Source organism: Lissotriton vulgaris, chromosome 5, assembly GCF_964263255.1.
Source record: "Lissotriton vulgaris chromosome 5, aLisVul1.2, whole genome shotgun sequence".
NCBI classification, from domain to species: Eukaryota; Metazoa; Chordata; class Amphibia; order Caudata; family Salamandridae; genus Lissotriton; species Lissotriton vulgaris.
Window position 1 is genome coordinate 685,094,375 of NC_141693.1, and position 16,285 is coordinate 685,110,659.

General features: G+C 43.1%; 1 protein-coding gene across 1 annotated transcript in view; it reads left to right on the plus strand.

Moving 5' to 3' along the window:
* The window catches only part of CDH23 (cadherin related 23), a 2,828,172-nt gene that overhangs the window by 1,653,663 nt on the left and 1,158,224 nt on the right, over positions 1 to 16,285 (plus strand). Inside the window, exons 20-21 of the mRNA XM_086919477.1 lie at positions 11,542 to 11,654; positions 12,938 to 13,045. Of these exons, the coding sequence (XP_086775603.1) occupies positions 11,542 to 11,654; positions 12,938 to 13,045 (221 nt within the window). The remainder of the gene's footprint in view (positions 1 to 11,541; positions 11,655 to 12,937; positions 13,046 to 16,285) is intronic.

The window sequence follows — 16,285 nt, forward strand, 5'->3', positions numbered from 1 at the left end:
GCAATGTCAGCAGAAAACTGGAGCTTGGATGCGCGCGCAGCTGCATGACGTGTGATTGACGTGGGAACTGGAGGGTGCAGGGGACTTGACATTTACACTAGCGGAAAGAGACAGAAGTCTGGCATGTCAGATCAACTCGTACTTCTATCATATCTGATATCTGATGTTTGGGAACCATATTATCTAGAGGGAAAGGTCTCTGGGGCAGAAGCTATTCTATACTGACTGTGAGTGCGTGTATAAGTGCCTAAGTGTCTGCATGAGAAGCGTGGGGGCATGGGCCTTCCATGGGAGCATGGTAACAGAGGCTATGAATTACTTGCACGGAGACAGTAGGCCGGCCCTTGTGCTCTGCAGCTGGGAGGGTGTTTACTTAAATTAGTAGGCAGGAATGTATTTTCGAGGAGCGGAACAGATAATTCGAAGGTTGTAGTCAGTCTTGGCAGGCAGCAGGCTGAGCTAAGCGCGGTGGGCCGCGCTGGAAGTAAGTCAGAGTTCACGGATACAGAGACAGCCTGGGCTGAGGCTTTCAGAGTCAGAAGTCAGAAAAAGGCTCGATGGCAGAAATTCAGGGCCTACTTTGCCAGAGCTGTAAGACGTGTAAAGTACACTACAAAAAGACGTTGGCATGGCATACTTAGGAACGGACTATTCAATCCATTCAGGGTGGATCTGAAAGAGGACATGTTAACGTTGGACGCAAATGTATTTGCGTCTTCATAGTTGGCACAGGAGGGAAGTTACATGCACTTTAAGCTGGTACATGGAGTCGGTGGGGTACACGCTAGGGAACACAACTTGACCATAAAATCTATATTTCCTCAAGTCGATCCTTGAATGCTGTTCTTTAAGCACGTACATGGAGACGTTGGGGTACACGATAGGGGACACACTTGACCATAAAGATTTCAATTACCTCAGTTCCTTATATTTCTTATACTCCATCGCTGTGCCGACGCGTTTCGAATCCAGGGAACTGATTACCCGGATTCTATTCAGGGCTTTTCCATTTTCTGTACAAGATGTAAAAAATAAAAATACAATTTTTTTATTTACAATTTGAAGTAGTTACCTTCTCTTCAATACCTAACACTAACTTTGTGTGGGGCTCGATGTTATACCTGAGTTTATTGCGGTGGAGCCTTCCTGGTTTTGCTGCTGGCTCTATTATACCTGTTTGGTTCACTTCCAGATTTTGAGGCCACCTGATTGTGCTCCTAAAAAACATGCAAATGTTTTTTTTAAAAACAACATTTATACGAATGGTGTCTGGTTAATTCGTTGTTTGGTCCAGAGCTGTGCTCCTAGCTCAAGTTTTTTAATCCACTTCATCTAGCAGTGACCGCTGTTTAAAAAAAATGGGGGTCAAAAGTTCATTTCCAAAATGTCCACTCTAAGCGTTTGAGAAGCAGCGAACCGCCCCGGGCACGACAGTAAGGTCATTCTTTCCATTGAGCTAGTTTTTTCACCAAGCTGGCACTAAATGTAAGCCGAGGTAGGCATCATTAGTGACTCAAACAAACTTGGCACTAAATGAGAGCTTTTTTCCTCGATAGATGACAAAAGCAAGAAATGTCGTCCCGGCTTGATGCTTTAAAGCAGCGATCACTGCTAGATGAAGTGGATTAAAACACTTGAGGTAGGCGCACAGCTCTGGGCCAAACAACTAATTAACCAGACACCATTTGTATAAATGTTGTTTTAAAAAAAACATTTGCATGTTTTTTAGGAACACAATCAGGTGGCCTCAAAATCTGGAAGTGAACCGAACAGGTATAATAGAGCATGCAGCAAAACCAGAAAGGCTCCACTGCAATAAACTCAGGTATAACATCGAGTCCCACACAAAGTTAGTATTAGATATTGAAGAGAAGGTAGCTACTTCAAATAAAAGAATAATTATTTTTATTTTTTACATCTTGTACAGAAAATAGAAAAGCCCTGAATAGAATCCGGGTAATCAGTTCCCTGGATTCGAAACGCGTCGGCACAGCGAAGGAGTATTAGAAATATAAGGAACCAAAACTTTAGTTTTGAGATAGCTTTAATTAATTTCTGCTATAAAAGGATTTGTTTAGTATTTGGTTTATTGCTCCTTTGGACCATAAATATTAGGTCTTGCATTTGGATATTGATTCAATCAGTTGCAATCCAATTAGGGTATGAATATTTGTTTGTATTGTTGTGTAATAGTTTGTATATTTGATGTAATATGTCAAGTATTCCTTATTCAAACTGAGGACTGTAAATTAATCATTGTAGATTACTATATATGTATATTTGTTTGTAAATTGTTGTATAGAAAAACACATTTTTCTCTGTTTTCAGATATAAATGTGGTAATTTGAAAATATAAAAATCAAATCAAAAGGTATAAATAAAATACCGGTGCAAACTAAATGGAATTGTGTTTGACCATTAAGCAAAAAATAATGAGGGCTTCAAATAGTGTTGTGGTATAGGCAAATTTGTTGTTTACCTATTTTTCAGTTGTCAGCATGAGTGATTGGATTCTCAGCGGTTCATGGTGAACGAGATGGCTTTCGTGTTGTGTCGTCTGTCAGAGTTCTGGAGGGGGGCGATCCATTAGTGGAGGTCATTGGCTGCAGTGTTGGTGTCTGTCATAGTTAGGGGGAAGAGTGCAGATGAGGGAGGAGGTGAGATGCTCTTCAGTGATCTTGCTCCAGTTTCTGCATTGGAGGCGTGGTGTAGGCTTGTGTGCTGTGGGTTTAGAGAAGAAGTGGATGCAGTGGTGGTCCATTCAGAGAGGTTCTGTGGTGTGACTGAAGCAAATATTGTTTCCTCTAGTGAAGATGGGATTGAGAGAGTGTCCCGCCGTTTGGGTGAGGGTGGAGAGGAGCTACTTCAGTCCAATGTTGGCGAGGTTCTCTAGGAGAGCGGTGGAGTTGGGGTAGCTGAGGTTGTCAAGGTGGAAATTCAGGTGTCCGAGCAGTATGTAGTCTGTGGAGGCAAGGTCGTGGGGAACAATATATTCTGCGATTGTGTTGGTGAAGGAGGAGCGAGGTCCGGATGGTCTGTAGACGAGTGTTCCGCGCAGTGTTGTTCTGTGGTTGGGCTGGATATAGAAATGGATGTGTTCCATTGGGAAGTGAGGCGTCATTCGAAATGGAGGTAGTCAGTCGGAGGGAGCTTTTGTGGTCGATGGCCAGGCATCCTCTGGGGCGGTTGGGATGGTCTTTTCTCAGGTTCTTGTATCTGTCCAGGATGGCAGTTGCAATGTCGGGAGCTGAGCTGGCATTGGTCCAGGTCTCTGTGAGGAAGGCGACGTTGGGTGAGAGGGTGTTGAGGAGGTCCCAAATTTCTACTGAATGTCTGTGGAGGGAGCGTACGTTGAGGAGGATGCAGCTCAGGGGTTTGGGTGCGCAGGCGTCCAGTGGATTGGCGGTAGAAGTCTGGGTCCGGAAGAGGGTGAAGGTGCGGCGGCAGGAGAACTGGCCTTGAGAGTTGCTCTGCGTCAAGAGCTGGCAGTTGTTGTTGCGTTCAGGGTTGAGTGCGTTGAGAGTGCTGGAATCGTAGCAGCGGGGGTCAAAAGACCAGGGTCACTGACGCTGGTCGCAGTCGGGCGTGGACGGGCGCAGACAGACCTGCCTTTGACACATCAGTGGCGTGGCTGCACAGAGGCTGCCATTAAGTAGGGGTCGGAGGGAGAGAGAGCTGCTGGGAGGCGGGAGTGGGAAGATACAGGGGGTAGGGGCCACGGGCAGCAGCGGAAGGAATGGCAAAAGGAAAAAAGTGGTAACAGCGAAAATAGGCAGAGGCAAAAAACGAAACCAGGAAAAAGGCAAAGACAGAAAAAGGAAATAGAAAAGAAAGCAGCCAGAAAAAGACAGAAAAAGACTGGCAGAGCAGACCAGCAGAAGAGCGGGCTCTCCCACTGGACCACCATGGATGAGGCTCAGGCAGGAGCCTGCGGGTGGAGGACGGCCTAGGTTTATTTTCATGAGAGAAGGGTCATTAGTAGATGCTTGCATCAAGGATGGGCCTGTGGTGGTGAGCATGCCAGATGTGCTGATAATCATCTAAGAGCAGCACTGTCATTCTCAAAGTGTTTTTTTGCCAGTACTGAAAGAAAGACAAACTGTTTTCTTTTTTTATTTGTTGAAGGAAGCTAAATAATTAATCCAGCACTGTGAATTACAGGAAATAATTCACAATTAGACGTCTTTTCTGTAAAATGCGAGCATTGAAACCATTGGCATATATATCACCACTGCGCAGTAATGGTCTTTAAATGGTGTTTCCATTGAAGAAATTTTTTGATTATCCTTTAATTCTGTTAACAGATTTCGAAACCTTGCAATTTCTCAACTCAGGGAGCAAAGTTCCAGTATGACGAGTTTCGTCAAGATCTGTCCACAGGAAAACAAGAAATGTATGGGGGTGGTGTTAAAAAGTGTATAATTTCCTAGTTTAACTCCCATAGGACATTGTGCTGAAAGATAGAGCAAAAAACTCTGAATTGACTTAAACTCTTCTTTGGCATGAATATAAAACTTTAGTCAGAAAGCATGCTTGCTTGATTTAGTGCTAATACGTTCAATAACTTTTTAGACATTGGCACTACAAAAAGGGGCTGGTCAGGATTAAATGTATGTATATTGGGCAGGATAGCATACATCAGTTAAAACTCGCAAGTCTATTCTGCAAATCACAGAATGTGATTGGCTGGGTCGAGTTGGAGTTGACTCCTGAAGATCAAGCTAATGAAATTAACATATTATAAAGGCTTTAAATGTTTTTTATGTTTTTATTGTCCCCAGGGCCCACACTGCCCCGGATGAAAAGAGTGCACTCAATGGGTGCTGCTGTGCCATTAAACTTTGTCTTCAGCCCCCCTCCCCACCTGGATACAATGCTCACATCATTGACTCCGGGAGATTAAGACAGCTTGACAAACTTCACGCTCAATAAAAGCAAGGCTACTGGGGAGAGACAGACGATCACTAAGGGGAGCAAGTGGAACCCGGCCACGATCAACTCAGGCAGAAAGGAAAACAGCAGTGGGGGCTGTGGTGCTCTGCATTTCCCCCAACAAAAACGGAATTTGGGATCCTGCATTGACACCCCTTGTTTTTTTTTTTTAAACTGTCGAAAAAGACTTTATACGAAAAAAAACCAAATACGTTGACAGCCCAGAGCATGTCAAAGGCAGTGCTCCAGGCAGGTGAGGAAAAGCTCACCTCGTAAGGCTGTTGGAGAGCTTAAACAAATTGTGGTGCCCCAGAGAGAGCAAGGGCACCACCAATGTACCAACAGATGTTTTTGGGGACTGCTATAGGCAGTGGTGGCTCCTCTGCTAAGGCGAAGGAGCGTCGCCCCCCCTGACTTAAATAGGAAAAATAAAATGATAGCAACGGACCGTTATTATCATTTTATTTTTCCTATTAAAGCGAGTGGCTCTCGGGTGAGGTGGGGCTGGCCAGAGCAGGAAGAGGAATTGTTTAAACTCCTTACATGCGCATGACTGCTTAGGCGGCTCTTGCGGGTCGGCCAAACAGTCCAGCACACTTTGCATCTTCCCCACCAGGCTGCATTACACAGCATGGTGAGGAACATGCAAAGCTTCCCAGTCTCCGTCTGAGCATCATGGTTCGGCGCTCAGACCAATCACAATGCTGCATTGCAACGTTGTAATGGCTATGAGGATCCTGGGAGCCTGAGTGCTTCCTGCAGCCGACGGGCCCAGGAAGAAGAGGACAAAGAAGAGGCGGCGGACTGTTGGTCCAGGTAAGTGTATTTTTAAAATTGTGTTTCATTACGAAGGAATAACCTAAGGTTACTGAAGGTTCCGGAGGGCAAAGAATGGAGCAATATCAAAGGCTTCGTTGCATTATTATTGAAGGAATCTTTGAATTTGGAGGAACCTGTTGATCTCCTGGAACAGGATATTCAGAGGGTGTATCGAGATCATTTTAGATTGAGTGCAGCCAGGACTAAACCCAGAAAAATTCTGACTAATTTTCTTACCTACTCCCTAAAAGAAAAGATATTAAACCTAGCCCTGAAAAATAAAATCTGTAAGGGGCCCGGATTTCCCATTTGAGGTGCGCTCTGACTTATCCAAGGTCACTCTGGATGGCCAATGGGAGCTAGGTCAAAGAATGGAGAAATTCAGGTCTTTGGGTGCTACGGTCCAGATGAGATTTCTTTTTTTTAAAAAAATTATGTACAATAATAAGATGTACAATATTAAATCTACAAGCGAGGCAGATGATCTTTTGACATCTTTAGGGGATATCTCACGCGAATAGCAATGATGTAATGAAATAATAATCTTTCGCGTTGAGTTCAGTGAGCGGTGATCGTCTACTTTATTTACTTTAAGGGGAACCTTATAAATAAAAAGAAATAAAAAGAAAAAAAAGAAAACAGATTGGGCTGGACGATAAAGGGGGGGGGGAGAAGGGGTAAAAGGGAGAAAAGGCAACAACAACAAAAAATATATATATATAATAAATAACAATAATAAAGAAGGAATACATAAACAAATATAAAATATATAAAATAAATTAAGGGAAACCAAAAACACATACTATAAGAACATTAATAACTTTAAGGAAGTAAAAATTTAAGGGGCCCAGAAATATGGCTCCATACTGATCTATACGGGAAGTAATTTGTGCCCGTGTTTCAATCATAATGTAGTATTTTGTTTTTCCCCCTAAGCACTCATAAATATTCGTGGGGCCTAGGGTAGAGGAGAGAATGAGCAGTGGGAGGTAGCTAGAGGATGAAAATTCTGGCCAATCACCTAGCCAGAGTAAGTAGGGATGGGTTTCCCAAGGGACGGGGGTGGGTCAAGGGGGGTAAAAGGGCAACATTTCCTAATTTGTCAGCACCCATCAGATATCAGGCGTTTTTGAGCCACATTCAGGTTGTTTTTTTCTTGAGCTTTCTTTTGTTGGGGTTTGTAGAGATAGCTGAGGAAACCGTGCCTCCATGACTTCTTTCCAGTGTTTATCCTGGAATGTTAATGGTCTGCGCATGAAGGGCAGAAGGGACAGAATTCTTCAGTATTTGAGAGACTCCCCGGCCCAGATCATTGCAATTCAGGAGACACATCTTTTGAAATCTGAGACTACCGCCATATTGTAAAATCCGAAGTGGATTGATAACTTCATCTGTACAGATCAATCTGCAAATATCAGGGGGCTATTGTTCATTTTTTTTAAAACAGTTAATGCACAAATCTTGCTGTACAACGAAGATCGTAGTGGCAGATGGCTAATTTTGGAAGTATCTCTAGGGGGGACGATTATTTCCCTGGTGGGGTACTACGGTCTGAATCAGGACGATCCGTCGTACATAGAAATTATTCGTTCTCACCTTTTAGGTGTATTGGACCCTGTAATTTGGGTAGGGGACTTTAAAATTGTGTTAGACCCCCTCTTGGATAAATCACCTAATTCGAGAGCTAATATACCCTCCAAGTCACGAAAACTCCTCCTAACATCGATGGTGCAGCTTGGGTTAGCTGACATATGAAGAGATAGAGCGGGGGATCAACTAGGGGTCTCATTTATTAACTTAAAATACAAACACAAACCAAGAATAGATTATGCTATGTTCAATCATAACATCAAAGACTCAGTCCAAAATATTTGCTATTTGCCATCTCACCTCTCTGACCACTCTGCAATCCTTTTAACCTGACTCTGACACAGCAGTGCCCTCACAGTTCCTGTTCCTTTGATCGCACTATTTTGGTAGATGGAGATGAAATTAGCTTCCTCCGGGCCGAAACTAGGTTTTACCTCGACACAAATCTGTATTCGACTAAGACATCTATAGTTTGGGAATCTTTGAAAGCTTTCTTGCGTGGCTCTATCACTAACAGAGCCTCTTATAGAAAAAAGAAATAAAGAGATGCCATCAGGGGCCTAGAAGATGAGATGAGCAGTACTGAGCAAAAAATAGGCACGGGAAGAGAAATCAGAGATGATCGAATGAGATTGGATTCTCTTAAGACCCAACTTGAAACTATACTGCAAGAAAGAATTATGCGCAGATGGGAAGTGAGCAAAATCTCCCATTTTGAATATGGCGAGGTAGCTGGCAAACTTTTTGCCTGGAAAATAAAATCTGACCAGATTCAAAATCATATTAAAAAAATCGTGGTAGAAGGTGAGATCTCCCCCTGTCTCTCTAATGTAAATATTGGTAAAGCATTTCGGGATTTCTTCCCAAAAATATATAAGGAAGATATTATTGAGGATAGCACAAATAGGAAAGTCTGGTTAGAAGGGGTCTCTCTTCCTAAAATTTCAAAAAAAACAGATGTTAGGTTTAGAGCTTTAGATCATAGAGTTGGAAGTAAGCAAAGCCATCTCCCAGTCTAAACGAGGAAAGGCGGAAGATCCGGATGGGCTGCCAGGTGAGCTCTACCATGTACTTAAGGAAGACATTGTTCCTATTTTGGTGACAATCTTCAATGATATCCTTATCAAAGGAGAGGATCCCCCTAGCTCGTGGAGTGAGGCCACAGTAGTGTTGATTCTTAAGCCCGGGAAGGATCCAAATGACTGCTGATCCTATCGTCCTATTTCCCTCCTTGATAGCGATTATAAGATCTTTGCTTCTATTTTGTCAAACAGGCTGGGGGGTGTTGTAGGTAACATCATTCGCTCGGATCAAAAAGGCTTTATCAAGGGCCGTCAATTATCGGATTTAACATACTATCTAGTTGGAGCTATAGATATGGCATCCAACTTCTCACTCCCGTTTGCTGTGTTTACCCTCAATGCAACAAAAGCTTTCAACAGGGTTAATTGGGCTTATCTGTCTGAGGTCATGACAAAATTTAATTTGGGAGACAGATTCTGTCGAGCCATCAAACTCTTGTATAAGGCCCCGACTGCCAGACTATTGGTGAACAGCTCTCTGTCTGATATAATTAACATCACAAGAGGTACAAGGCAGGGTTGTCCGCATTCCCCTCTTCTTTTTACCCTTTATATTGAGCCTTTTGCTCAGATCCTTAGGGATTTATCGTTCCCTTTAATTTTGGAGGATGGGAAAAGTGGGTGGCATTATATGCTGATGATATCCTCATCATGACAGCTGACCCCAACTTAGCCTTTCCAACAGTGATTAATCCGGTGAATGAATTCGGCAAGTTCTCAGGATACGACCTAACCCCCAACAAGACTGAAATGATGACATGAAATATCCCTAGCACACAACTTAATGTAGGTTCCTCTTTGAGATATGTGGGGATAAGAATCACGCAAGAGGTAGGCACGATCCCTGAACAGAATTTAGATCGGGTGTTCAGGGAATGCCAAAAGCAGATGAAGTCTCGGGCTCTCCTCCCTTTTTCTATTCTGGGGAGGATTAATATAGTAAAAATGTCCATCTTTCTCTTTAATACTATCCCTCTGGCTTTTGACACCAAGCAAATAGAGAAATGTCAATGGGAATTAAATTCCTTCATCGGAAATACAAAACAACAAGACTTGCGTGGAAGAAGCTTAGGCGGAGGAGGGAAAAAGAGGCTTGGCTCTAGCAGACCTACAATATTACACCTGGGCCTTCCAGCTTTCGCATTCGCGAATGCTCCTAAAGGTACCTACCAACTCATCAGGCAGTGAATTGTTTCGGACCATGTTGAAAGGAGAAGGTCTACCGGAAGAAGGGTTTTTGTTTAAATTTGGAGATCATAAATATTTTTAAAAAGTTAAGTTAAACATTCTTTATTCATTAGCTAAAAACTGGGCATCTATAAGAAAGAAGGTGGGGCTCAGCTATTACTCAAATTTTGCACCAATATGGGACTCCCCTGCTACACCCCTTTGGTCCTGGGATAACTTGATCCCGGTGAGGGATGCGGGTATCTATAACTGGGTTGATGTGCTGTGCGGGCAATCTCTTCTTCCCTGGGAAGATCTACGGGGATTAGTGGGCCCAGGACTTTCCAGATTCAAATATATACAGATGAAGAGCTGGGCACAGGCACAATTTAGGAAAGATAATCTCCTGGGTACAGATAGTATCATTGAGGAACTTCTAGTGTTCAGGCCCCAGGGTATGAAGGAGGTTGCACTTTGGTACTGGGCAATCGAGGAGGAGGTAGATGGCGACTTTAAATTGGCAGACGAATTATGGGGAGATGAGATAAGCTTACAGTGTAAGGATGCTTGGGTGGAGTCATTCAGTCTCTTGCATAAAATAGTAAAACCTGCTTGGCTGAAACTTAATCATCTTTTTACTGCACATAGGGCATATTTTTCCCCTCTAAAACTGTCAAAATGTTTCTCTGGGAAAGGTTGTAATAAATGTGGCCTTCCCGAAGCATCGGATGTTCATATGTTCAAGGATTGTCCGCTAATCAGCTCCTTTTGGGCTGAGGTGAAGAAAACTTTGGACTTCATCTTGAAGACTTCACTGACTTTCAATCTTCCTTTAATTATCTTCGGTATTGACGACAATGTCACAGGCCAAGCTAGATCTCTCCTCTTTTATGCAATTCTTATGGCTAGAAGAGAAATATGTAAATTCTGGGTGGACTGCGCTCCCCCATCTTACTCAGACTGGCTGACTTCACTATACGCAGTGTCTAGGTTGGATTTAGCTAGATCTCGTAGAAGGAAGAAGTGTGCCGTCTGGGATCTCCTGATATATTGGCAGTAGGATTTCTGGGGTTTTATTATTTTTTTTTTCCCCGGGTCCTATGATTATGCCTTTCTTCAGCTCCATGGGCCAGTTCCGTAGGTCTCCTTGCTTAAACAGTATGGTCCGCAGGTCATAAAACACCTTGATGGAGTAAAACCTTCTATCCTCTCTCTGTGGATGTTCCTTCCGCCGCTTATTCCATCGTATCTTGGTCCAGTCTTAACATCCAGATAAAAGAGAGCCAAGGCAAATGAGGACAAAATAAACAACAACAAAAAAACAAAAGATGGACAACTGCCTCAGGTAGGGCACAGGTTCTGACCACAGGCCAGACCCTGTGGCCAAACTCTGCATCGCACAGCCAAAGGCAATACATGATATGGGTTGGGTGGACACAAGAAGTTGAACGCGGGGCCTGGCCACAGTACATCATACAAACAATGGAATCCCCTGAAAGAAACACACTTTAAAAGTGAGTTGTGTTTCTGGCACAAACTTCTCAAACCACTGAAATTCGTCAGATATAGTTAGCAAAGCACACAACACATGCCATAAGTCGTGCCACATGTCATGGTCTCACAACATTTAGAACACTCTTTGTTTGCTTCTGTAATTTTGCCAAATTAGCGTTTTGGCCATGATGACTGGCATTAGTTAATGCAAGTGTTGTAAGTTTGAGCCAGAACCACAACTCACTATTAAACTGTCTTTTTTTGTTACGTGTGTGTGTGTGTGCGTGTGTGTCTAGAAAGCTGTAACTACCCACTAAGAAAGTTATGTTCCAAACAGACTGTTAAGGTCCTCTTTAGCTAGTTCCTCTTACAAAGCCATAGCAAATCTTCTTAAATAGAAAACAATAAATCCCTTTCAGAATTGTTTTATTTTTCAGCTTTTTGTTTCCATGGGCAGGTGAGATCACGACTACAACATTGCTGGACAGAGAGATCAAGTCTGAGTACATCCTGATCATCCGAGCAGTGGATGGTGGTGTGGGGCCGAACCAGAAAATTGGCATTGCAACCGTAAGTCTCAGTTGATCTCCGTGTGCGCCTTGGTGTCTTTGCATGTATGAGCTCTTGTATGTTAATGAAATTGGATAATCTTAATCATCATGATCATCAGGCAAGTAACTTTTGTAATCCACTCACCTTGATCATCCCAGGACATAGGTAAGTGGTCCTGAGTCAGAGCAGGCTAGACAAATTAAATATTCTGTAATTCAGTCCATAAAAGTAACAGATTCCCCATCCAGCAGTCCCTTGTGTATCAGCTAGGTTGAACAAACGGATCACTAAGAAGGGGTTTCTCAACACCTGACCCCTATTTTTTGTTTTCCTAAGTTGGGAGAAACTTTATTTCAGACATCTATTCATTCCCTTGATAACATAGACCTTCCCTGGGGCCTGCTAGTCGCAGTGTTAGTTTTTGCAGCATCAACTTGTCTCTAATGCACTTACTGTATTAAGCACACTAACCAGGTCAAACGTTGAAGGCAATGGAAAGGCTAGCATCTTTTCATAGTTGCAACCCTCATCAAAGATATTCACAACTGATGTTTGTATATCTATTGAAGTTAGCAACATTTGTATTTTGAATAACTGAATAATGCTTAATGTGTGCCTCCGTATCTAATCCTATTCCTGAATGTTTGTTGTTGCAAAATGGTTGAAATTCTCCAAACAACGTAGCAGGAGTCTTCACCTTATGGTTTTATTCCAATGGGCTTTACACAATTTTCAGGACTTGTTTGTGAAGAGAAGATGGACTTTTCTTATTTTAAAAAAAAGTTGTATTTGTTGATAAATCACATTTTGTACTCTCTATTGCTTTTTCCGATATCCTCTTTGGTGGGATCTGTGAGACAGTCTTTCTAAATGAACTTAGGTATTCTATTTTATTTAGTTTTTGTAGTGCATACTGCATGACTTAATTTCCTCAAGGTATTTGTGAGAAAATGGCACTGTGTAAGTCGAGATGGTTGAGTGTGGAGGTGTCAAGTCCGCAGTTTTCACCTATAATTAGCTTTCTAGCACTCGTATTTCCCAAGTGTTACATTTATTGGTCTTATTTCTAGGTTTTATTTTATGGGTTTTCACTGCAGTTAGCACATCTGCAGGAAGAGCTACTATGTAGATAAGATTTTTTATGATCTCTTTTGGGCAATATGTGATTAAGGAGACCTGTGTAAGTGGACAACTTCATGGATAAGTGACATCCTTATGTGTAAGTGTCTATCCTCATGTAATCAGATTAATATGGCTGTTTTGGAGTAGATTAAACACTAGTTCCAATGTGCTTCTCCCAGGTGAATATTACCTTGCTGGACATCAATGACAATGCTCCTCAATGGCGGGATGAACCATATCTGATCAACCTGGTGGAGATGACGCCTCCAGATTCAGACGTCACTGCGGTAAATACAGTTTCAAACTGAGTGCATTCTGAACAAGCCTAAATGAACCATTCACCTCTATCTTTATTCTAGGAATTCTATTGTTGCTAACTGCCATCACCTTTCATCAGTGGCTCCCACTCACCCTTCCCCACATTTCCCTCTCTCCACGAGCTTCTTACTAACCCATGGCTCCCCTAACAAGCTTACTTAGTAATGTTTGAAGTAGGGATTATGGCAAGAGATATTCCTTTGCCTATCTCACAGTCGGGGATGGTAGTGTTATTTTCCAAAAATGCATTGCAGATGGCCCTGGCATTTAAACGCAGGGAATCAGTCCCCTGCGTTATTTTTTCATTGGATTAAAAAACAGCAGATGTGCATATCCACCTGACTGCCCTGCCGATCAAGAGCACTGCAGCTTCTTGTAATCTGTCTGATCTTGCCCACTGCTTTTAAAAAAGCCAGAAGTAGAGGTCTTGAGCACAGAGGAAATGATGTTCTTGTATATAACCCAAAACATTATCTTAACAAAAAATATGATCCCTTCCAATAGCGTCACCTGAGCCACAAGAATCACACTCACTACAGAGATGTGATCCACCCATCTGCCTGAGCTGCATCTTACCAGCAGTTATAAGGCAGACCATTCATAGTCAGTGTAGAAGGCCGCCACACTGGCGGGCTTAATGGTTACGTTGAACTCAGTGGCTGCTCCTCCGCTATGGCGGAGGAGCGTTGCCCCACTGCTTTTAAGCAGCGAAAATCAAGGAAACATAAAATGATAATAACTTTGAGTTAATATAATTTTATGTGTCCGGGCTGGTTTGCGGACGGGTGGAGCGGGGCTGCTCTGCTCTCGGAGGGTTTGCCCACTCCTAAGTGCATATGACACATTAAGAATTATGTAACTGCCAAGATTTGTGACATTAGTGGCACATTCTATGTATGTTGAGGAGCACAACTATCTCTGTAACCTCAAAGAGGTTAGCAAGACCTGAGATCACATTTACATACAATAAAAAAAATCAGCTCTGCAAATTTCAAATAACTCCTACACACTCATCGATGGTCGACAAATCCCTTGACTGATCTTTAGTTAGAATCACCTATAAGAAAATGGCTCTGGAGATTACAATTTTAGTCCAGAGGCAGGAGGATCTCTAACAATGGATGACTGCCCATTGACTCTTTCGGCAGATAGCTCAGCATACATATACTTATCAGGGCCATTTCTAGGTGTTTTGCCACCCTAGGCAACAATTAAGAAATGTTGCCCCCCTCCCTTTTACTACCACCACTCACTCCCCCTGTCATCAAGGCTAGAAGAATTAATTGACAGGTGAGACTCGTGGGTGCCAAGGAACATTACTCCGGTTCTATGCATGTTGATAAGCAGGTGACACAGCCCAGATATAGTGTACCCAATTCACGTACAATAACTGGAATGCACTTTATTTTATTGATTGGGCAATCATTGAGCTACAAATACAGGGGCCTATGACGTGGGTGCGTGATCGTGCAGGGCACAGATGTGTGTTTGTTTTTAGGTGAATTTATTGTGACTTTTAAGCTGGGGACCAGGTTGGAGTCTGGAGGGAGGCTCAATCATCCTGTGATTCTGGGCAAATCTCCCCGTGTCTACAAAAGAACAAAAATGAATGTGTCCCTCTGTGATTCTGTAATGCAACTGGTGCTCCCGTAAAGTGCACTGGTACCTTCCGGTCGAGTTTGCGGTATATAAACTACTAAAAAAAAATACAAACACTTGATGCAGAATTTCTCGGAGGATGTGCAGCAAGCAGCATAACTAGGATGTTAGGCAGTCACCTCCAGCTGTTATCAAGTGGTGCTCTCTGCATCGCATGTTCTAACCCTGAAAACAACCCGAGTTTGCTGTATGCGCTTTAGAAAGTGCCTCGCATTAACAGGAAGACATCAGTGCCCTGCGGGAACGCACGCCTTCATGACACCATCCCAGATCGTTCTCTGCATATAATAAAAGAGAAAACTTCTTTTTAAAAGGCAAGCAAACGACCGTGCAGCATTTTGGTGCCTGTGTTATGTTTTTCAGAAGCGCTTTCCCTACCGAGCACAAGCTACACACGTGGTTGGTCACAAATGAACCAGCCTTGTGAAATGTTGGGTAGGGTCAGCACAAAATCCGTTTTTTTGCCGCCCTCTGCCTTTTGCCGCCCTAGGCGACTGCCTAGTCCTGCTTATCCCATGTGTTCGAGGGACGGACAAAGTTGAGAAGTTTGCTGTTGTGCACATTCTCAATTTATCATTAAACAATTAGAGCTTTGTGAAAGCGTGTAGCTTGTGATTTGTTTGTTTTTGGAGAATATATGATTTTTCAACTAATACAAGTTCCACGCATGGCATTACCACGCGAATTTTACATCGCAAGTGGCTTTACCACGCTGGAATTGACAACGAAGGATTGTACCACGGTAGAAACGTCTTACCTGCACGTCTTTCTCCTGCAGCCCCTTACTTCCATCTACCATGGAAACAAGCGTCAAAACACGTCTTCTAAAATAAAAAAAGGACTGTTTTTTTTTACGTACACTGCACGTCTTTGGGGGAGGGTCATTCCTTTTTCTTCATCAATACCACAGAGCGTTTTTTTTTTTAATCTAACTCGCTCGCTCTCTTGTTATTTTTTGGGGGGGAGACCCCCCCAGCCCCCCTCCCAACCCTCCCCCAGCCCCCCCAGCACGACTGGACGGAATACCACGTCTCCCCCAACCCACGCTGAACGTTTTTTCGTGGTCAAGACGGTCGTTGAAGGCTCCCTCGTTGAAGAGACGTTTGCGGGGTAAGTGGATCGTTTAAAACGTCAAGTGTGGAAAAGACATCGTTGTAAATGATGTTTCCCGTTTTTGGAAAGTGAACAGCTTCAGCAGCGCTTTGCTGAAGAAAGAAACCATTCCTGCTGCAGCAAAGGCTCCCTTCATCTGGTCTAGAGTAGACCCCACTCCCTCTCTCTTTCTGCTTGCCCCTGCATTGTTTAGGAGTCAATTTCCCAACCCCATTCCTCACTGTAAGCTACTTACACCTGGTACGTGGGTGGGGAGCGATTGCTCTCAGTTGCTTCAGGATTCCCCGGCACAAGGTGTTCTGCCCTTAGGACATTCTGCACAAGGATGTACGGCCTGAAGAAAGAGGCAACGTTTCCTTACCATAACCAGCTAAGCAGCCAACTATAAACCTTATTCGAGTCTATTGATTTTAACATGCCAACACTAGGTTTTTAGC